At 35.3% G+C, this 23,348-nt stretch overlaps 2 protein-coding genes across 2 annotated transcripts; both read left to right on the top strand.

Annotated features, from left to right (window-relative positions):
- Positions 1 to 3,398: 3,398 nt before the first annotated feature.
- arglu1b (arginine and glutamate rich 1b) lies at positions 3,399 to 9,010 on the top strand. Its single transcript, XM_051104638.1, has 4 exons — positions 3,399 to 3,974; positions 5,144 to 5,369; positions 6,313 to 6,396; positions 8,067 to 9,010. The coding sequence occupies exons 1-4, from the start codon at positions 3,640 to 3,642 to the stop codon at positions 8,229 to 8,231; spliced, it is 810 nt and encodes a 269-aa protein (XP_050960595.1). The 5' UTR covers positions 3,399 to 3,639; the 3' UTR covers positions 8,232 to 9,010.
- A 1,156-nt stretch (positions 9,011 to 10,166) lies between these two features.
- Positions 10,167 to 21,527, top strand: efnb2b (ephrin-B2b). Its single transcript, XM_051104642.1, has 5 exons — positions 10,167 to 10,733; positions 13,817 to 14,106; positions 18,746 to 18,838; positions 19,219 to 19,332; positions 20,403 to 21,527. The coding sequence occupies exons 1-5, from the start codon at positions 10,621 to 10,623 to the stop codon at positions 20,798 to 20,800; spliced, it is 1,008 nt and encodes a 335-aa protein (XP_050960599.1). The 5' UTR covers positions 10,167 to 10,620; the 3' UTR covers positions 20,801 to 21,527.
- The last annotated feature ends 1,821 nt before the right edge of the window (positions 21,528 to 23,348 follow it).

The following is a 23,348-nucleotide window of genomic DNA, read 5'->3' as shown; positions in this document are numbered from 1 at the left end:
ACTACTTCTTGTCCAGTTTATTTCCTCCAATAAAAGGCTGGTGCTAATGTCCAAAGTTGTATTCGTATCAGATGATTATACAAAATAATTCTAAATAATGTACATACAAATAATAATGTCACATACCAAATACTACTAGGTGACAGTTTCTTGCAGAAAGTTGTAAGGTGTTTAATAACTTCTCTTGTTGATTTGTTATAGGTTTAACATTAATATTTGCATAGCATGAATAGCCTGTGATTTCACTGTATCGTACAATCGGTTATTTTCATTGTTTAACGTAACAATTAAGTTTTGCAAAAGGTCGTTTGTATCTTGATTTCGCATAAAAATAAAAGTTTCACTTTAGGCACTGGTTCACAATAACGATGTAAAACGAAATACATTTAAGCGACGTTACATTTATTTTTGAAGTCGCATCAGCAAATCTGTCTCTATTATTAGGCTTAATTAATGTTAGGCTATATACGGAGTTTAAAGGACACGTTTGTATTTGGTATAGGTGAAAATACCTTTATTATCTGAATAAATCTAGACTAATTTAAATTTAAGTTTGACTTAGTCATAAGCGATCTGACGTATTTTTTCGTTTATATAAAGTCCAGAGTTATTAAGCGATGTCCTTATAAATGATGGTCTACCATTTAGTATTGTTATTTTATTTTTTACTATTTCACATGCTAATAAATTCATGTTCATCTTTACAGAGGTAACCCAGTGAACTAAGGCCTGCTGCATGTCAAAAGGTGTCGTTTTTTTCATCAAGCAGTTTTCTGCAATTACGTGAACGCCTCCCAATGGATGTTCTGCGAACAACAGGGAAAGATCTGATAAAAAAGGGAGAGAAAAAAAAAAACAAGATTGAGGCAAGGAAAAGAATGAATGTGGTTAAAGACTTATAAATATATGAATTAATAAAGCACAAGTACCAAAGAACAGCAACAAGTTCTTTGGTAGGCTTCTTATTTAAGTAGCCTAATTTATCTGATTTTAATGAAATGTGTGCCTATAATAATATAGCTAGTTAGGAGTGGACATTTGTAAGTAGAGTATGCCACAAAAAGGTTTCAGACTTTTCTAAATGGTGCCATGCGACAAGATCGTAGTCCGGGAAGCAAAAAGTAAAACAGACATAAACAACTTCCCATTTCCCCAACATTTATGTCCGAAAAGCCGTAATAGCCTTTAGATAATGAGCATTTGGCGAACCTTGGCTGACATCTTGTGGTCAAGGGAATAACGTCCACATGAAGAGTGTTGACAGATCAAAGTTTGTCCATACCCTCGCTGACATTATAAGCGTGGACCGAATACAAATTTACTTGTACACGTCATAAGCATATTTTGTAAACATTTATTTAAAACATAATAGCCTGTATAATTTACGCAGACGTATTTTAAATTGAACAACGTTTTTTTTTAGTTTAATCCACTGTATAAACACTGAATATCTGAGAAGAATAGGCCTATTTATTTGTACTTTATACTTATTTAGTCTACATATTAAACTTTTTTTAATACTTACAAATAATTAAAAAAAGAGCATTACCAATGGTTTAACAGATACATAAAATAATTATCAGCATAGATAAATTAACCAGAAACACGCATACACATATCTTATAACAAACTAAAAATAGTTACAAATAAATAACAAAACAACAGTTGAAAAACAATAAGATGAGATAAAGGCCAAACAAAATTACTAAGACATTAGGCTATAGAACCTATAGAACGTTTGGATTTCGCGGTTGCTCCTCATGCTGACGTAGATCCGTTTGGGAGGAGTTAGGTGGCGTAGTTTATGTGGACTGAACAAAATCAATTTACGCTTGGCCGATCTTGCAGTAGCTTTATTTGACCAGCAGGTGTCCGGGTAGTGTTGTATGTTTTTACCAAAGACCAAACTCATGTAAGCAAAGATATCTCATGAGAATCTTTTTATGCTGAAAGTAAAGATTTGAAAGGTTTTCATTAAGTAATGTACATAAAAAACTCTTGAGGATAGTTGACGTATAACATGTTCAAGAGGCTTTTTAAATAAACATGAACCTGTGTCAGGATTTATATTTATTAATGTATAAGGAAAAGTGTAAGAAGGGAAGTAGTGATCTTAGTTTTAACATGTTTCCCTTATTTTCGAAATGGACTAATAACAAATATTATATGTTTTTTTGTGTGTTTTATTATTATTATTATTATTATTATTATTAATCTGAGCTTCAAAAAACTTTAAATAGAAAAGAAGAACATAATTTCATGATTGTAATTACACATAGCCTACAGTTTTTACACCAATTACTAAAAAAAGTTGTTGAAAAGCAAGTGAAACACTAATCAAGTGAACATAACTAAACCCACAATAAACCCATTAATAATAATAATAATAATATTTTTTTGAAGTGTATTAATAAAGAATATTTCATGATGCATGAGGTTGCTTCATCCTTTTTATTTTGGGACTTGAGTAGTTCTATTAAACATTCTGCTGTTTTCATTCATAATTGATGGATATGTCTAATGCAGACAAGGCTTATATCAGATTACATCAAGATCTTCAGTGCTCTTCCAGCAGTCAGCAAGGCCCCTTTATCAATAAGAACAAAGCCATATTTCAGTTCTTATCCTAATGTTATTACAGTGGGTGTGTTTTGTGAAGTATGTTTAGAACGCATAATACAATTATGATATGGTAGGCCTGATGAGGTTGAAATAGCATCAATAAACCAATTTTCTAAATTTACTGCACCTAAAAACAGTCATGCATCTACACAGTTTAGTTATAATGTTGTTTAGGTGCTCAAGAAGCTCTTCCTATCTTAAAACAGTTGTGCTACTTATATTTTAATTATAAATCCTTTGTGGCAATCTTTATTGTAGTTTTTTTCTCATGAAGTATAAATTAATTCCTTTCTTATTGACCCTAGTTTTTAAATGGTTAGTGTAAGTTGCTTTATGTCAAATTAGCCCACTATAATAAATATTTATTTTTATTAATAATACAAATATTAATATTATTTTTCAGCAGAGATGCTAGATTCTTGGAACAATAATCACCTATTTATTTTTTTTTTTTTGTTTGATTGTGTGTTTGTTTATTATATATATATATATATATATATATATATATATATATATATATATATATATATATATATATTTACAAAATCTAGCTGTGTAACATAAGAGTTAAAAACATGATGACAAGGAACAACTACTCTAAATTGTTGGCAGTGATGACTCGGTTGTGAATCGGTTCAGTGAACGAACCGTTCAAACGATTCTGTAAAATAAAACGGGCTTTTCCTTTCCGCTCCACGCCAGTTGATGGCAGTAATCAATGTAACTAAGTAACGATCGTCACAGCGTAAGAAAAAATAAGAAATTGCATTCTGGGATTTGAGCTCAGCCATCCTCCATCTTGCTTTTTTAACCATACAAGATAAGTGGTACCGTGCAGTTAAATGATCACGTTGTTATTAAACAATTTATTTCCAAATAGTTCCGTCTTCAAGCTTACTGCCATGCAGTCTGGGCTTATTCCTTAAGCGTGCATTCTGGGGCTTGTACACGTCTATCCGATGCTTTAGTGGTGTTCAGTCTCCTGGTTACTGCTACTGAACTCTACCGGCGTTTGAAATGGGTCGTTCGCGGAGCCGCAGCTCTTCCCGCTCCAAGCACTCCAAAAGCAGCAAGCACAGTAAAAAACGAAGCCGCTCTCGATCAAGGTCCCGGGACAAAGACAGGAAGAGGCGCTCGAAGTCCCGAGAGTCCAAAAGGAATCGGAGGAGAGATTCGCGCTCTCGGTCCAGATCAAACACGGCCACGTCTCGCCGGGAAAGAGAGAGAGCCGTCTCGCCGCCCGAGAGAATCGATATTTTCGGCAGGGCGTTAAGTAAGAGGAGTGCTGTAGATGAAAAGCAGAAGAAAGAGGAAGAAGAGAAGAAAGCAGAGATGGAAAGGCAGAGGAGAATGTGAGTACTTACACTTTCCTGAACGAAACCTGTCGAAGATGTAGAGTAAACATCAGCTGAGCAGCGTGAGCCACATGAGGACACTTACAAAATTACTGTGGGAGGAATTTACCATAGTACTACCATCACATTCTGGGAAGTATGTCAGAGTACCGTGTCACTGACATTGTACTCCAATCTTGTGCAGGGGAAATGACATTACCATAATCCCACATCCGAAATATCATGGTAATTTGTATACATTGCATTACTCCAGTTTTAGGTGTCACGTGATCCTTCAGAAATCATACTAATATTCACATTTCAAGCATTCATTTTTCCAGGATTTTTTGATTAATAGAAAGATCCAAAGATCAGCATTTATCTGAAATAAAAAGCTTCTGTATCGTTATACACTACCGTTCAAAAGTCATTATTCTTCTTATTGTTAATATTTTGGAAAGAAATTATATAAATTAATATTTTTATTTAGCAAGGATGCTTTAAATTCATCAAAAGTGATGATAAAGACATGTATGATGTCTTTTCAAAAATTTATTTGTCAATAAATGCTGTTCTTCTGAACCTGGAAAAAAATCTACTCTGCTATTTTCAACATTAATAATAATAATAATAATAGTTTTTTGAACATCAAATGTGACTGGAGTAATGATGCTAAAATTCAGCATTACATTTTAAAATATATTCAAATAGAAAACAGTTATTTTAAGTAGTAAAATATTTTACAATTTTACTGTTTTTGCTGTACTTTGGATCAAATAAATTTGATAATTTCTTTAAAAAAAAAAACATTAAAACATCTGACTGTGGCAAATAAATAAATAAAATAATGTCTAAATTATTTATTTATTGGTTTTGTGTCCTTTAGGAAAATAAACAATAACAAACAATAACTTTCACCATCATAAAAACAATAAGCGGTCACTGTAGTAAATAAGAGAGAAACAAAATGCAAAATTTAATGTAAAAAAAAAAAAAAGTCATTTTCAATAACCTACACAAGTGAACCACTACTGATAAGGTGATGTTTTGTAGTTGCATGATTTTATTTATTTATGTTTTGTGCAGAATGGCAGATAGCATTTTATTTAAAGTGTTTCAATGTGTCATTATGTTATTAATTTTATCATACTAAATGAGGCAACTGACTTTAATCTCGTCCTCTTTAGTCGACAGCAGGAGATAGAGGAGCGTCTGATCGAGGAGGAGACGGCGCGGCGTGTAGAAGAACTTGTGGCCAAACGTGTGGAGGAGGAACTGGAAAAACGAAAGGATGAGATTGAAAGAGAAGTGTTACGACGGGTGGAGGAGGCCAAGCGCATCATGGAGAAGCAGTTGTTAGAGGAGCTGGAGAGACAGAGACAAGCGGAGCTGGCCGCTCAGAAAGCGCGGGAGGTAACTTGCATGTGAACCGGCAACACAGAACATAAGCTCTTATTAAAGCTGATTCAGTTCAGCTTTTTTTTTAGAATTGGGCCTGTTTCACACCACATACACACATTTTGTGGCCCATATTAACAATGTAATGGAAGCAAAGGAAATATTTAATATAGTAATCCAGAAATGAACTTGTTTTCAGTTTGGAGCTGCTGCTTATTTGCTAAGAAGTTACCGATGTGAAAGCATAACGCAAGACTGCTGATGCTTTACTATGTAATGCATCCGTGTGTGGTGTTAAACATGCTTTAGCCTATTTCCTCTCAAAATTAAAAGTGAAATTGACTTTTCCCCCCCAAATTTTTTACTCTAGTTTTACACTCATCATAGTATCTTTGTGTATGACATGCTACCGTTCTATTATCCTTAAATTTCATATTTCACCCTTGACAGTTTTCTTAACAAAACAGCTCATGCACAACTCCTGCCATGAGTTCCATGAGCCTTTGTTTGCTATCCGCCTGAACTTCACTATCCCTCTCAGTTGCTTACGGTTAGTGATGAAAGTCGTTCACGCTTCTGTTCCTCCTATACACCATTTGAGCTGACTGCTCCTCAGACGGCACCTCACTGTGTGGCTTTTTTCTGAGAGTGAGATGTAAGTAGAGACGTACCGAGAACACAGGTCAGTGGTTTGAAAGAACCTCCCTTGCTGGTTGGTGGTACATTGTGCAATTTAACAAAAAAAAGAAAAGAAAAAAAAGAATATATTCCCAATTTGACCCTGACTCCTTTAGGAACTGTGAGTGAAGGACAAGTTTACTGTAGGTTTATCCATGTCTGGTGAGCTGAATGTATCTTCATTATCTATTCATTTGCGTGTTTAAGTTGTGCCACTTATTTTTGGGAATGATTATGATTTTTGTCACTGCAATTCCATTGAAGCACTTTGCCTTTGCAGGAGGAGGAGAAATCAAAGCGTGAAGAACTGGAGAAAATTCTGGTGGAGAACAATCGCAAGATAGCCGACGCTCAAGCTAAACTGGTATGTGTCATTTTAAGAGGGATTAGGATCAAATTATGATCTTGTTTCATTTTATATAAAAAAAAGGTGTGGTGGTACTGCGTATGTGAGAAAAAGCGAACTGATTTTTGAAAATCATTCCCATTCCTATTAGTAAACACATCAAACATCCTTCAGACTCAAAACTTTTGAACAGTAGAGTATGTAATGGAAATTAAAAAGCCGTTAAGTTGTATGTTTTGCCTTTCAAGCAAGCACTTTATTGGCCTTGCTGTCTTCTCTTATAGAATGAATGAATCTGTAGCCGTGTGGAATATTAATGTTGCATAAGCACTGCTTGACATGTTCTGTATTGTAGAGTTTTCTAAATAGAGTCTTTTAAAGGAAAAAAATGACTGCAGTTTAGTTCTGGTCAAGATGAATCCAGTTACAAAACAGCTTATATAAGACATCCTCTCAACTCCAAGCCATAAAGGTCAAGATTCATCTGTCAGCCCATGAAAGTGATCTGACAGATGCAGTCAGGCATCTATTCCTTTCAAAGAGTACTTCAAAGAGTTTTCACTAAATGTGGTTTGTCATAAACATCAGACAGTCCTACCTGTTGCAGATGCTAGAAGATTTTAAATTAAACAGACTGCTGGTAAAACACTTTTGTGCATTATACTGAATGTCATCAGAGCGCAGGCAGATTGCTTGAAGCATTTAATGTGTGTGACTAATGATTAGAAACACATTTCTTAATACATTGTGACGATATCCTGTGACAATTCATGCATGCTCATGCATGAATAGTAGTGGTTGACCGATATGGATTTGCTTATATCGCACTATTTAACTTACATATAAAGTAAAAGCATATGTGACCCTGGACCACAAAACAGGTCATAAGTAGCACGGGTATATTTGTAGCAATAGCCAGCCATACATTGTATGGGTCAAAATGAGCGATTTTTCTTTTATGCCGAAAATCATTAGGATATTAAGATCATGTTCCATTAAGATATTTTGTACATTTCCTACCATAAATGTATCCAAACTTAATTTTTAATTAGTAATATGCATTGCTAAGAACTAAAAAATAAATAAATAAAATAAAAATAAATAAATTAAAATAAATAAATCAGTCCGTAAAATAAACTTTTAATTGGGTGGTAAGTTTTTTTTGGTCCTCCAATCCTATTTTATTATTTTTCATAAAGAATTTGTTTAAAAAAAAAAAAAAAAAAAAAAAAAAAGAACGAAAGTAAACACTGTAAACAACAGTGAACTCCAAGAACAGAGAATGGAGGCTCTGTCAGGCACTGGTGTTGTCAGCATTGTCAAAATAAAAGTCTTAAGCACTGTCAAAATAAAAGTTCAAAATATCAGACAGACTTATCAGCCAATGACAATAATTACAAAATCCCAAATATCAGCTGATATAACTGTTGACCATTAATGAATAGTTTTGAATTGCTTGTATTTTATTTGTATATGTTTTAAAATTATTATTTTAAAATATTATGAATATTTTTTTAATGCAAAAAGTTACAGTATATGTGGTTTGACTGCAAAAAGTGTATTGCATGAATCATAAGCTCAAATGATGACCATTCCAATATGGCGATGTTGTGGATGTATAGAGATCAGCCAAAGTTATGATCACATGTTAATATCTAGCTCCTAATTCCACTTTTTCTGTCTTACAGGCAGAGGAACAACTACGAATAGTTGAAGAGCAGAGGAAAATACATGAGGAGCGTATGAAGTTGGAGCAAGAGCGACAGAAACAGCAGAAAGAAGAACAGAAGATCATTTTGGGGAAAGGGAAGTCGAGGCCTAAACTTTCTTTCTCTTTAAAGGCCTCTGAGTGATGAAAACAATGTGGCCAGGATTCCTCCAGACTTTCTCCAGACCACCTCTCCGTGTGAGGCACTTGTGCTGCAGCACAGGGTCTCCTTTGTAGGTCTCATGTGGTGTGTTTCAGATTCTCAGAACAACGGGAACAATCAGTTCATCAGCTACCCTTTGGTTTTTTCCTGTTTTACCTGTCTGTTTTGTATTACTGACTCTTGTATAGATAACCTCCACTTGTCCTCCATGTAATCTCTGCAGACGCGTTCGGTGCTTTGTACGAGTAGGGTAAAAAACGGACCGGCCTGACCTGCTCTTTCATCCAAATGTACATCGTGGTTTCCGGTTACACTTATTGAAGGCCTCAACAGATTTTCCTGGCTGGTTTGGTTGAATTACTTTTATTTTTTTAATAGTTTATTCATAGTATAAAATTAGACTGAAAGATTGACAGGGAAATTGCTTGAACTGGAATTCCATCCCTCTATTTTGAACAGCACAGACCACTATGAGTTCAGTGGTAACCAGTCCAACCAGAAAGCATCATAAAACGAGAGTAACCTCCTTTTATCATTTTTACTTACACATTAATACTTGTCCATTCAAGAGGTAAAGTGATGCTGTAATAAAGGGTACCTGGTCATTGCATGTCAGTGAGCTGCGTATGTGTTAGTAATGAGATGCTTTTAGAGGTGATCGAGTAAAAGGTTGCTGATTGGCCAGAATTTGTGTTTGTGGTTGAGTGTTTGACCCACTTATCAAGGATATGTCAAGAATCTCCAATAAATCCATGAATGTGTCTCGTTTCTGATATCTGCTTGCATATTTGTATTAACAGATATTTGTGTAGTTTTTTAGGACGGAAAAAATCAAGTATTTAAAATCAAATCGTTTGAGGTCATGCTTTCGAGATATTTCCCCTATCACACAAGCTAGTTGTAAGAATCCAGAAGGCATGGGGCCAACAACACAAAGTGGGTGGAAGTTTTGAGGTCAGGATGTCATCGTCACCTAATGCTTTAAATCCGCTGCCTAATTAATAGTTTGTTTGACACCTCTGTTAGGTCAACACAAGCCCAAAGCGCAAATACACAAATGATTCACGCTCCAACTCAGACCAGACGATGGAAGTGCAAACCCATCACACCTTAACGACGATCGACATTCAATTATCTCTTACCTGTTAGTTTTTCCTTTTGATTATTGTCCAAACACGCAAAGGACAATAAACAAAAGTTGCTAGGGCAATCGAACAAATGTTTCATTGATTAATTTTGTAGGGTAGGCTAATATAAAGTCTATTTTTATTTTTTATTTTTTCAAAACATTAAACGGGTGATGAAATAACCCACACCCGTGTGAGTAATACAGATTTTTAAGATTTATGAGCTTTACGTGACTAAGCGGATTAATCTCGTGGGAAATGCCTTAACAACAAGCTATGGGTTTAGATTAAAATAAAGGATTAGTTATTTGATTTCATACACAACGCCATGTACAGACTGTCTATATGTACCAATATTTAAGTATCCAGAAATGACATATACCAGTCATTACCAAACTTAAAACTCCGTTAAATTATCTCTGTAAAGAAAAAAAAAATGCTCTGGTATCTCTAAGGAGTGGTTAAAAATCCAAATTTACTTTTTAGATCTGTTGACGGGACGAAGTCCTAATTTATTGAATATAAAGTAATTTTTAAATGGAGCTCACTAAGGCCCTCTAATGGGGTGAAAAAAAAAATCACTGTATTGACAACATTTAAACGCCGCTTTGCGCCTCAGGTAAACTCAGGTGGTACCCTAATGTTTAATATAGCAGTACCGTTTCCAGACTCCTGTTTAGTCTCCTTCAATTCGACTAGGTGTCACTCATTCAGCGTCATCCAATCGAGAGTAACGTGGGCGGGGTCTAACGGCAACACTGGGTTGTCCTAAGAAGTCTCTGAGCACGTCTTGAGGGCACTCTAAGACTGGCAGAGTTGAATGCAAAGACGAAGAACAGGAGAAGCACTGATACAGCCTTTAGATTAGTCCTCGGTAACACGCCAATTTCAGAGCTGTCCTGCCATTCCACGGAACCTGCGCTGTTTAACTGTTTTCTCTGCGTTCGTAAGAATGTTCACGGGCACTGTTTTCCAAAGGATGCACATTAAGACATTTTAATGTCTAAAGAACCTGATGGATTATCACACACCGTTTTGTTAAATTTGTCTTTTAGAGTGCCATTTGCGAAGGAGCTGTTATTTTAGGAGGTCTTTGGCAAATAGAGATTCTTTTCGTTTCGAAATTAAACGTGTTTCCAGCAGACCAGAGCGACCAGAAACCATCGGATTCTTCTCGTATTAGTGCCTGTGGATCTCTCACTGTTATAATCAAATTTGGACTGGTGAACTGATTTTGCATTGCAATGGATACAACTATGTGGAGTTATATTTTAGGTCTTTTCATGGTTGCTTGTCGAGTAAAACTGGCTCGAACAACAGTTTTAGAATCAATATATTGGAATACTTCGAACACCAAGTAAGTACGTTTAAAATTTAGTCTTAACCAAAAAGCGTTGTATGGCAAGCAGCTTTAACATTTATACTGCGATTTGTTCTATTTTATTACTAGCGGTTATTTTTAATGATTGTTAAGTAGCCTAACCTAACTGTGACTAGTTTCTATCACTATATAGTGAATATTTGTTTCAAAATCGACTGTTTATTAAATCAATCACTTGTAATACTTTATTCAGTTCCCAATTTAATAGCCTTTATTGTCCCAATAGTGGCACGTTAACTATTCCATTCTAACTGATAACAAATGCAAATATTTTGCCATTGAGTTACATGGAGGTCTTTGGTTCTGTACTAGTTATTGTCCCAGTTGTACTTTACTAATACCCTTTACTGACACAAGTGTCTATTCCAGTTGTTGCACTTGTTTTTTCTTGTCACATGTAATGACTAGTTAGAATGGCTTAATTATTCATACTAGTACAATTAAAATGTTACTCATAAAATTTTAACTACACACTGAATAATACAACTGAGTAATAAGTTATAATACTTAGTGAAGAGTTGTCAGTCATAAGCTGATATATGAACCACACATACCCATATAAATGAAAGGCAAAAATATGCACTAGGACTAGGAAAAAACTTTAGAATGTAACAATTTTTCTAATACCACACAGACACCTCAAGAACCAAATAAGGTACTTGTTGTGTTGTGAAGGTGTAGCAAAGATTTTACTCTCTTTTACAGTTTTAATTTACTAATTTCGCTATTGGTTTTTTATTACACTGTCATAGTCATTTAAACACAAGACAGCCCACTAAACATATTTGTAATCCATGGCACTTTGTTGGAGGACCACCCACCTTTCCAGACTGCAGGGTATTAGTTACAATGATGCTTTATTGGCAGCAACATTGAGATGCAAGTACTTTCATTTGCAGAATCAGGCTGGATGGTGACCACTGTGTAAACTTTTTCCAAAACAAACTTCCACCTTATAGCCATTCCCACTATTTGCAAATGTTAATTTAAATGTATTTACATAATTTAAGCAATTACCCTGTGTGCGCCCTGTCAGAAATGCAGGTAAATGCAACATATTGTAGAAATTATATGGTGAGGTTGACATGTTTTGCAAAATCCATGTACCCTGGTATTTGCTGAGGAAAAGCTGCAGAATGAATCTGCACTTAGAGCAATCAAACTCCTGGAGACCTTACATCATGGTTAATATCGTGTAAGAGTGCTGAGCCACAGCCTAAATTTAGGACTGATTATAAGCTGAGAAATGTTAAATTGAAGAGTGGATTACAGCCTCTAGCTGATTGCCATAGGGAGATCTGTTGCCTGAGCTCCTTTTTTCCACTGCGAAGTGTGCCTCCGAGGTCTATACATCTGTTCCTCACCACACCTTTCTGCGTCGGGACAAATAGTTGCTAAAAGAAAGGGAACTAGAGTAAGTGCTACTTTGTGAGATCAAAACACCCGGCCTGGTGTTTTCTCAGCTGCCAAAGTTTCTTTCATAGGGTGGTCTTGCCATTTGGTCAACGTACCTGAAAAAAATGTTTGGATGTTAATGAAGTATTTTCACCAAAAACACTTTACCTGAAAAAATGTTTGGATGTTAATGAAGTATTTTCACCAAAAACACACTTTACCTGAAAAAAATGTTTGGATGTTATTGAAGTATTTTCACCAAAAACACACTTTACCTGAAAAAATGTTTGGATGTTAATGAAGTATTTTCACCCAAAACACACTTTTTTTCCCCCCACAATCTGGCCGCTCAAGTGAAACTGGTTGCCTTGGTGGCTCTTCTTCACAGTGGTGAACCTGTATTCAACTAGATCAGTTTTGTTTAGATGCAGGATAACGTTCCTTTAAGATGCTAAGCTGTGGTGTAGCGGAGCTTTGCTGCAGGTTGTAATCGGTTTTCATGAGTTCCAGTAGCTCAGTGGGTCATCTTTGTCCCAGAGCTTTGGAGACAAAAGGTGCACCGGGATGAAGGCACAGTTCAACCCCCATCCCGGTTTGAGCTACACAGAAGTTGGTACTGCAGGGGGCGGAGGAGGGGCACTAAAGCTTCCTGTCTTCTCAGGACCCCCAGCAGAACCTCGAGGGTCCCTTTCTTTCCAGCAGTTAATGACTTTATGAGGATGGAAGCTAGTCTTAGAAAGTGACTCTTTTATTCTGCCTTATGGTGTTTAGGGAAGCATGGAAGAGAATGAGACCATGTCTAACTTTGTCATGGCAGATTTAGAGCATAAAAGACAAATCCTGTGCACACAATGACCTGTTTACCATGGAATTTGTGTGTTTAATGAGAAATCAGCTTAATCTGAGAATCTGCAAATAATTGAAAGGTCAATATCAGAAGCATTTTACAACAAGCGAACATTGTAATAGGCGCTATAGTGAGGTTGTAATAAACATCAAGGGCAGGAAAAGGACTGCCAGCAAGCGGTCAGGAGTGAGCGATTGTTAATTGTGCAAATGCATTACAGAGTAGAGAAGTATGTAATGGGGGGGAAAAAATAAGGATGACTACAAAGTTGCATACATTAGTCAAAAAAACCCAAAAAAAAACCCGTAAGTAAGCCAAGGTCCAAAATGCTTTAAATGCATTTGCATTCTGCCGCAAGACAGAACTCTGAAAATTAGCCAAAGGAAATTGCTTGTCTCAATCCATTTCATTCAGATGCTTGTTTTAGAATAAATGGAGGGTGACAGCCATGGGTCGAATATATTTTGAAAAATGTCTCAATTGTTTATAATGAAAGTCAGTGGGGGTTCAAAAACTTTTGAAACATTCAAAATGTCATCTTTTGTGTTATTCAGAAGAAAACAAAATCATACAGGATTGACTTTAATGAAGCCAATGACCAGTTGGTTTATTAAATCACCTGAAAAAACAATGAGCTACAAATGTTTAGTTTATTTAGTTTTGCTGTTAGATGTCCAAACATGATACATTTTACACTTTAAGGTTCTCATGCCTAATTAATAAACTATACAGAAGTAATTAGTTATTATGCATATGCATATGTTTTTCCCATTTCTGTAACTCTGTAAGATGTTTAACATCACCATGTTCCCTACAGGTTTGTCCCAGGAAGGGGTGTAGTACTATACCCTCAGATCGGAGACAAAATGGACATTGTGTGTCCAAGAATCAAGCCAGGCTCCAGTGAGCAGACGAACATTGAATACTTCCGGGTCTATCTTGTTCCCAAAGAACAACTTGAGACCTGTCGAGTCACTAAGGGCGACATGTTACTGCTCAACTGTGACAAGCCGGACCAGGACGTGAAGTTCACCTTCAAGTTTCAAGAGTTCAGCCCCAACCTGTGGGGCCTGGAGTTCTTCAAAGGAAAGGACTATCACATCATCTGTAAGTTTATTGCTATGCTTACTCAAGAATTTACCTCAGGTGCTGATTCATGATCGTTTTTCACCTCCGTTGCCAGCTGTAACACTGTGTAGAAGGAGCCAAATGCTGAACTGATCCCACCCGTGGGAATTTCGGCCTCCGGCATTGTCTCCCAAGATATCTTTTCCGTGTTTTCGTCTGGGAAGGCGACTGACTAGGGTAATCGTTCCAAAAATAGGGAACAAATCAAGTTTATAGTTAACGGGAATGTGTTAAATCCATTAGCAAGTGTGTCTTTGTTATAGACATAAAGATATTTATGCTCATTAATCATTATATTGTTTAGCTTGCACACGTCATTTTTTGCTGTCTTTAAAAAGTTTTTCCCAAGCCTATTTTTGTCCTCCTACCCTCCGGGGAGGGAAACGTCTCAAGTGTTCAGTGTTCTCTGGGAAGGAAGACTTGTTGATGGCCCCTTACATGGATGTCATTAGTATCATTCGTCCACTTTCGGAAAAAGGGGTTATCATTCAGTTTAACGTGTGTTGATCTCAGCCCCTATTCTGTTGGCACATTCCTTAATGGCCGTTTATGTGATTTTAAGATTTGCACGCTCCAAATCCCTCAATCCTTTGCCAGTATGAGACGGATCGGTTTGATGTGATTTTTCAAGGCAGCTTGGCCTGCAGCCCGAGGGACTCGGATATCTGACCTAAATGATTCTAAAGAGACTTACCTCTGTGTCTGTGTGTGTGTGTGTATGTGCGCTATGTGTGCATGCAAATGTCAGAACGTGTGCATGTAACTGTGATGTGTGTGAGAGTTGACAAAATGAGAGAAAGAGAACTTTTGTAGGCATGTTGGAAAGTCTTACACTACAGTTTAAAAGTTTGAGTTCAGTATGAATTTATATATATATATATTCAGCAAGGATGCATTAATTGAGGACGTTGATTAGAAGACATGTATAATGTTACACAAGATTTCTATTTGAAATAAACGCTGTTCCTATGAACTTTATATTCTATTTTAATTTTCTATTCTTGTAGAATCCTAAAAAAATTAGCACAGTTTATACAACTTAAAGCAGTTTTTAATATCGATAATAATAAACAACAAATCAGCATATCAGAATGATTTCAGAAGGATCATGTGACACTGAAGACTAGAGTAATGATGCTTAAAATTCAGTTTTGCGTGAGAAGAATAAATTACATTTTAAAATGTATTCAAAATAACATTTCAAGATCTATAAGAATCTTACTGTTTATTACAAAAAATATTTCAAAATCTTACTGTAGTTTTAAATAAATGCAACTTCAGTGAGCATAAGAGAGTTCTTTCAAACGCTTTTTTTCTTGTTAAAAAGGTACTAGATACTATTATGTTGGTATAAAATTACAGACATTGAGGTTTTATAACAATGAATATTTTTTTGAATGAACTAATTTTTGATACAGTATGTTAAGAAAATAAAAGTAACAAAAGTTATAATTAAAAGTAATAATTTAGTAACACTTTACAGTAAGGTTCATTAGGTAACTACATTAGTTAACATGAACTTAGAATAAACAATACTTCTACAGCATTTAATAATCTTAATGTGAATTTCAACATTTACTAATGCATTATTAAAATCACAATGCACTGAAGATGAACAATGAATGACTGTATTTTTATTAACTAACATTAACAAAGATTAATAAATAGACTATAAATAAACTAATGTTAACAAATGACACCTTATTGTAAAGTGTTACCAATATGTTTTTATTTCTAACACTTTACTGTGTAGATTTAACTAGAGCAAAGTAGAAAGAGAGAGAGCAAGTATATTAAAATTAGGAGGTTTAATTATGTTTATATGTTTGGGACAATGTATAGAAGCAACCATTAAATACCTGTGCAATCAGTACATAGCATCATCATTTCCAACAAATTTGCATTTCTTCTAGACATACAGACAGACAGGATATGTTTCAATGTGGATTTGTGGTTAAAATATGATCACTAGGATAGTTAGATCTCCTAATGTCTGCAAAAATCTAAAAATAACCTACTCAAACCATAGCATCTGCTTAGCTACACTTGTTTTATTGTATGCGTGCAACTTCAATTTTCCACCTCCACTTTGTTGCTCGGTGGCTGGCTTCGTGACTGGCTGAGCTGCGCTGGCCCGAGGCGCTGAATGTGCTTGTTGTGGTTAGGAAATGAGCGGGCTTCATTCAAGCCGAAGAGTCGGGTCATATCTAGAGTGGCCGCTGCAGATGAATGTGGGAACGGTTATAGGGAACTGGGACATGTTGGGTAAAAGCTCTCTCTCTCTCTTGCTCTCTTTCTCCCCCCTCTGTTTTTCTCTCCTTAGCTCTTTGGTTGGCTTTCTCTGCCCACCCCCATTCTCTTGCCCTTTCACTCGCTGGTCACTCGCTTCTTTCTGTGCCCTAAGCAGTTTGGAGGGGAAGTCCATTTGTTCATGTGGGATTGGTCTTAATCCTCGCAGTGAAAGAGAGATTACGGCCCAATGGAATTCTTTAGCTCCGCTATCAGAGGACACAGCATGGGTGCGCAGGCACAATGGCATTTAAATCGTTCGACCAAGCCACTCCACCAGCCGCGGATTGACGGCCAAAGCAAATCCTTGATATTCTGTGATAATGATGTGAAAGGGCTTTGGTAATATGCTTAGTTTTCTCTAAAGTTCAAACCTGTGTGATTATTACTCACAGTATGAGGAGTTTCTAAGTTAGTGTGCACGTGATTTACTGGGATTTACTTGCAAACAAACACAAGCTTTTAAGAAGCTTTGGCGCGACGCAAAACTGAGATTTTCTCTTTGTGCGAGAAACCTTCTGCACACACATGTATAGTGACTGATGAACACATGACTCAAATGTCCGCAAGGAGCACTTGAAAGGTTTTAAAGCACCTGTGAGGACGCACACGGAAAGCTGACCCGGTCATAAACTAGCTCACTTAGCGCTACTAAACCTTATATGGCCAAATACATCCACAGGAGTGGAAGAGAAATGGGCCTCGAGAGGAAAGAATAATTTGGTGGCATGTTGAAGTTTTTAAGACGGATGATGGGCTTTAAATATTCAACATCAGAAATGTAAGCTACTAAATGTTGGCTGGATGAATCTCACAAAAAAAAAAAAAAAGAATCCTGAATTTTATACTGCATTAGAAAACTGAACCAAAATGTTTCTATAGCTTTGACGTTGCTTTGATAGTGGAGTTCACTATTAAGATAAGTTCTCATTATTCTCAAAGTTGATTCTTATTAGATTCACATTATTTTATAATAATCACCATAATGCTGATGCAATTTTTACTGTATTACAACCGTAATACAGCAAATGATGTGTTAAGATCTTAATAATAACCATATTTGAATGAGTTATAATATATAATTGCTACAGTTATAGACTAAATATACTTTTTGTGGCATTCTGGAAATGAAAATAGCATTTTTCACATAATTTATGCATGAAAGCCTGTTTCCACCACTGAATAAAAAATAAGAAACAGTAATTGCGACTTTTTATTTCATAATTCTGAGAAAAAATTTAGAATTGCAGGATATAAACTCGGAATTGCACGGGAAAAAAGCAGAATTGCGAGATACAAACTTGCTTTTGCAAGAAAAAAGTCAGAATTTTGAGTTGTTATCTCACAGTTCTGACTATATTTCTCGCAGTTGCAAGTTTTTATCTCGCAATTCTGACTTTTTCTTACAATTGCGAGTTTATCTCTCAATACTGACTTTATTTCTTGCAATTGCGATTTTGTAGCTCACAATTCTAAGAGAAAAAGTCAGAATTGCGACATACAAACTTGCTTTGTGAGAAAAAAAGTTAGAATTGTGAGTTTTTTTCTCGCAATTCTGACTTTATTTCTCGCAATTGCAAGTCTTTATCTCGCAATTCTGACTTTTTCTGACAATTCCGAGTTTATCTCTCAATACTGACTTTATTTCTTGCAATTGCGATTTTATAGCTCACAAGAGAAATTTTATAGCTCTGAGAGAAAAAGTCAGAATTTGCGATTTTATCTCACAGTTTGAGAAAAAAGTCAGAATTGCGAGTTTATTAAAAATAAAGGTGCTTAGAAGAACCGTTTTTGGTTCCACAAAGAACAATTCAGTCAAAGTTTCTTTAAAGAAGCATCTCTTTCTTACCTTTTTATGATCTTTTTATGACCTTGTGAAACAGAAAGTTTCTTCAGATGTTAAAGGAACTATTTAGACCAAAAAAGTTCTTCTACGTCAGAATTGAAAGCACAAACTTGCTTTTGCGAGGAAAAAATTCAGACTTTATTTCTCGCAAGTGCGAGTTTATATCTCACAATTGTATTTTATTACGCAATTTTGAGAAAAAAAGTCAGAATTGTAACATGTAAACTCGCAATTGCAAGAAAAAAAAGTCAGAACTGTAAGACAAAAACTCGCAATTACCTTTATTTTTTATTTAGAGGCGGAAACAGGTTTCCATACGTAATAATGTCACATTGCTTTCATTAGGAAAAATATGATCCAGACACGCTCTTTACAGGTTTTGTGAGATGTTATTGTGTGTGTGTGTGTTAGTTTTTATATATATATATATACATATATATATATTATAAAAATAGTCAATTAAACTTTTCTTTCCTCTTTCAGCCACATCGAACAGCACTTCTGAAGGTCTGGACAACCACGAAGGCGGTGTTTGTAAGACCAAATCCATGAAGCTGGTCCTGAGAGTTGGACAGAGTGAGTACCACCCATACCTACACCTGCATCGATGAAGATCACTGCTTCCATAACAGTCTTTCACGTCAGTGGTCTTATAGTGGGTGTCCATGCTAGTGTGCCTCAGCGTGTAATTGAAATGTCATGTGAGCTTGTTTCCTGTGGCGATGCCAGCTGTCCCTTCTTTGGGCTTGTGGGGAGATACTTGCAGCTTTACGCCAATTCATTAAATTCTCTCTCAAAACCTGGGGCATAATGCCTAGAAGCCAAAAAGATGTAAGGGTGGTCCGATATTATGTTCAGATCAGTTTTGCACTTCGCTGAACATTTTGTACTGCTTTGCTCCACTAGTAATTTTAGTTGCCGCTTGTTAATATTTAATGCTTTAATTTTTGTTTTAGGCCCTACAGATTCATTCTCAGCAAAAAACCAACCAACTAGATACCCTCCAAAATACCCTGACAAAGAGGACCAAAACAACTTCAGCAAAGAAAACGACGTTGTCAGCAAAGTTGGTAAGTACTGATGTATACAAGGGTAAATTTCACTAAATGTCATAAAGTAATTTAATAATAAAAAAATATTTGAATACAGTAAACAATGTATTTTATTATCATTATAATATATAAAAAAATTAAATAATGAGGATTAATGTCACAATGCAAAAAGTCATGCATCATAAATATCCAAGTTCATCCAAAAATAATAATAATAAATGTTTTGCATAAATTAATGGGAACAATATACATAATTAAAATAATTGAATATTATATTAAATAAATATATAATATTTTATATTATAATATTAAATACTGTAATTTAAAGTTTTTTAATTAAACTAAATTTGCTTGATATATCTCAGATGTCAAACTTTTACTCAATTTTACACCACAAATTTGGATTTAGAATAAATTTGGAGTTTGGTTAAATATGGTTTGAAAACATGAAAAATATGGGTGTTATTTATTTTATTAATCGCATACAAAATAAAGGTTTGAGTTTGCCTAATACATGTGTGTGTACTGTGTGTAATTATTATGTATATATAAATACACACAAATTAATGTATATATTTAAGATAAATTTCTTATGTACAAAATATTTGTATTTACATATAATATAAATTATTTAAAAATGATAATAAATACATATACGTGTAAATATTTCTTAAATATATACATGAATATGCTTGTATTAATATATACATAATAATTACACACAGTACACACACATATATTAGGCAAACTCAAACTTTTATTTGCTATGCAACTAATCTTTATTAATCGTTTGACAGCCTTCATTTATTTGTTAATTTAATTTAATTTAATAAAAAATTTTAACAAGTAAAAGTAAAATTTTGGATGTAAAATAATTGTAATTTTTTCATGGATATGTATCACAGATGCAGATTTATGTAAAATAAATCAATTCATAAATGAATACATACATACACAACGTTGTCAGTTTAACATGGTTGATTTACACTTATAGAAATGGATATTTTCCTTTCACCATCATTTCGTTTTATTCAACAAAGAAAAACTTAAATCTGATCCTAAACACCCTATTCCTCCTCATTCCCCAGACTCTATGCAAAACGGCGAAGCTGGAGGCAATAGCGGAGAGTCTGTAGGATCCACTGGATCTGAAGTGGCCCTGTTTGCTGGTGTTGCATCCGGCGCTGTCATCTTCATCATCATTATCATCGCTCTGGTAGCGCTGCTGCATCGGCGTCATCAGAAACACTCCGCGCAGTGCTCCGCCCAGTTGCCATTAAACACACTGCCCAAACGCGGAAGTGGGGCGAGTGGCGGCAGCAACAATAACGGCTCTGAGCCTAGTGACATCATCTTTCCTCTGCGGACCTCAGGAAGCATGTACTGCCCGCATTACGAAAAGGTCAGCGGTGACTACGGCCACCCTGTCTATATCGTCCAAGAAATGCCACCGCAAAATCCTGCAAACATTTACTACAAAGTTTGACAGAGAATGGACAACAAGCCGACCGGCTGTGTTTCAAATGATGGACATCAGTGTTTTGATGCCTCTCAGATGCTCAGTTGCAGATGGTGTAACTGGATGCTAGAAGGGCTGAAGCGTTGTCTAATTCAGAAGAACTCAATCTTTGTCAGTTGAGACTTGATTCTGGATTAGATGCTGGTGCACATGGGAATTTGCTCTTCTGTTTATACCTTAACACGGAAAACTGGATGACTTTCAAAGCCTAGAACATCTTACAGATGAACAAGCAGTGAAGTGCTGCAAAATAATGCTGAATAAACATCTCATGTGAAGGATCTGAGAATATCAATATTTTGCTTTAACAAACAGCTCATTTTTTTTTTTTTTAATTTATTGGTTTTTGCTTATTTTTATGTTTCTAAACTCCCAGATCTTGGACGAAAATATAACTTTCATGCACGAGAAGAGGCCTTTATTCCTGTACTTTGCAATTCTTCGATGTGTTAGAGTCCATCCGATGCAGTTTTAAGCTGATGATGACTGTTTGCATCCTGAAGCTGGCCTGATGGATGCATATTACATATGAGTTGGGACATTTGTAGCCCTTATGCTGTTGAAGTCAGTGTGGTCCAAAACGCATGTGGTTCTTTTATCCCCATTTGCTTATAACTTTTCAAACATTTATTTAAACAGCAAACAAACAAAACTAAAGATCAACATACAGAAAGATCCTTTGTTGACTCGGTAATGTAAATACAATAGGCAAGCATTTAAATTATGCTTTCACTTATGTTTTGTGTGAATCTGAACATTTCTCATCCATTGCGCTTCATCATTAAATGGTCGACTGATTTTGTTCAGATACTTCAGGAGTTTACTTCAGCAAATGAGAAGTGATTTGTTGGATTTAATGGACATATTTTTTGAAATCTTGCGTTTGTTAAACTTGTTTGTTAATTCTAGCCAATAGTGTGTTGAGGGAATTTCACATTCCAGATGGCTGACGAGGTTGAATGAATTGATTCACCATAGTCGCTTGAGCTGCTGTCTTAATTTTCGTTTTGTTTGAATGAATGAATGAAAAGTTCACTAAATTGTTTTCTATTGTTCAAATAAAATAAGTGGCCTCAAAGTCAAAACACAAATCTTGACTCAATATCTGAAAACATCACTACTTAAAAAAGATAGAAGATAGATGGATGGATAGTTACAAAGAAAGAAATTGAACGATAGAACGATGGCTAGAAGGAATGACAGAATGATAGATAGATAGATAGATAGATAGATAGATAGATAGATAGATAGATAAACGATAGAACAATGGATGGATGGATAGATTGCTGGATAGAACGATGATAGATAGATCGATATAGATAGACGATAGAATGATGGATAGATAGATAAACAATGGAACAATGGATGGATGATAGATTGCTGGATAGAACGATGATAGATAGATAGATACATAGATAGATAGATAGATACATAGATAGATAGATAGACAGATAGATAGACGGACGATAGAACGACGGATAGATAGATAGATAAGATAAACAATAGATAAATAATAGAACGATGGATGGATGGATTGCTGGACAGAACGATGATAGATAGATAGATACATAGATAGATAGATAGATAGATAGATAGATAAACGATAGAACGATGGCTAGAAGGAACGACAGAACGATAGATAGATAGATAGATAGATAAACAATAGAACGATGGATTGCTGGATAGAATGATGAATGATAGATAGATAGATAGATAGATAGATAGATAGATAGATAGATAGATAAACGATAGAACGATGGCTAGAAGGAACAACAGAACGATAGATAGATAGATAGATAAGATAAACAATAGATAAATAATAGAACGATGGATGGATGGATTGCTGGACAGAACGATGATAGATAGATAGATAGATAGATAGATAGATAGATAAACGATAGAACGATGGCTAGAAGGAACGACAGAACGATAGATAGATAGATAGATAAACAATAGAACGATGGATGGATGGATTGCTGGATAGAATGATGATAGATAGATAGATAGATAGATAGATAGATAGATAGATAGATAGATAGATAGATAGATAGATAGATAAACGATAGAACGATGGCTAGAAGGAACAACAGAACGATAGATAGATAGATAGACAGATAAACAATAGAACAATGGCTAGAAGGAACGATAGAACTTTAGATAGATAGATAGATAGATAGACGATAGAACGACGGATAGATAGATAGATAAGATAAACAATAGATAAACAATAGAACGATGGATGGATGGATTGCTGGATAGAATGATGATAGATAGATAGATAGACGGACGATAGAACGACGGATAGATAGATAGATAAGATAAACAATAGAACGATGGATGGATGGATTGCTGGATAGGATGATGATAGATAGATAGATAGATAGATAGATAGACGGACGATAGAACGACGGATAGATAGATAGATAAGATAAACAATAGATAAACAATAGAACGATGGATGGATGGATTGCTGGACAGAACGATGATAGATAGATAGATAGATAGATAAACGATA

Source organism: Labeo rohita, unplaced genomic scaffold (assembly GCF_022985175.1).
Source record: "Labeo rohita strain BAU-BD-2019 unplaced genomic scaffold, IGBB_LRoh.1.0 scaffold_76, whole genome shotgun sequence".
NCBI classification, from domain to species: Eukaryota; Metazoa; Chordata; class Actinopteri; order Cypriniformes; family Cyprinidae; genus Labeo; species Labeo rohita.
The sequence above is the reverse complement of the archived record's forward strand: the minus strand, read 5'-3'. Positions and strand labels throughout refer to the sequence as shown.

Coding starts and splice junctions, on each gene's coding strand:
- arglu1b (XM_051104638.1), top strand. CDS start 3,640: ATGGGTCGTTCGCGGAGCCGCAGCTCTTCCCGCTCCAAGCACTCCAAA. Junction 3,975..5,143: donor ATGGAAAGGCAGAGGAGAAT/GTGAGTACTTAC, acceptor CGTCCTCTTTAG/TCGACAGCAGGAGATAGAGG. Junction 6,397..8,066: donor CCGACGCTCAAGCTAAACTG/GTATGTGTCATT, acceptor TCTGTCTTACAG/GCAGAGGAACAACTACGAAT.
- efnb2b (XM_051104642.1), top strand. CDS start 10,621: ATGGATACAACTATGTGGAGTTATATTTTAGGTCTTTTCATGGTTGCT. Junction 14,107..18,745: donor AAAGGACTATCACATCATCT/GTAAGTTTATTG, acceptor TTCCTCTTTCAG/CCACATCGAACAGCACTTCT. Junction 18,839..19,218: donor GGTCCTGAGAGTTGGACAGA/GTGAGTACCACC, acceptor TTTTTGTTTTAG/GCCCTACAGATTCATTCTCA.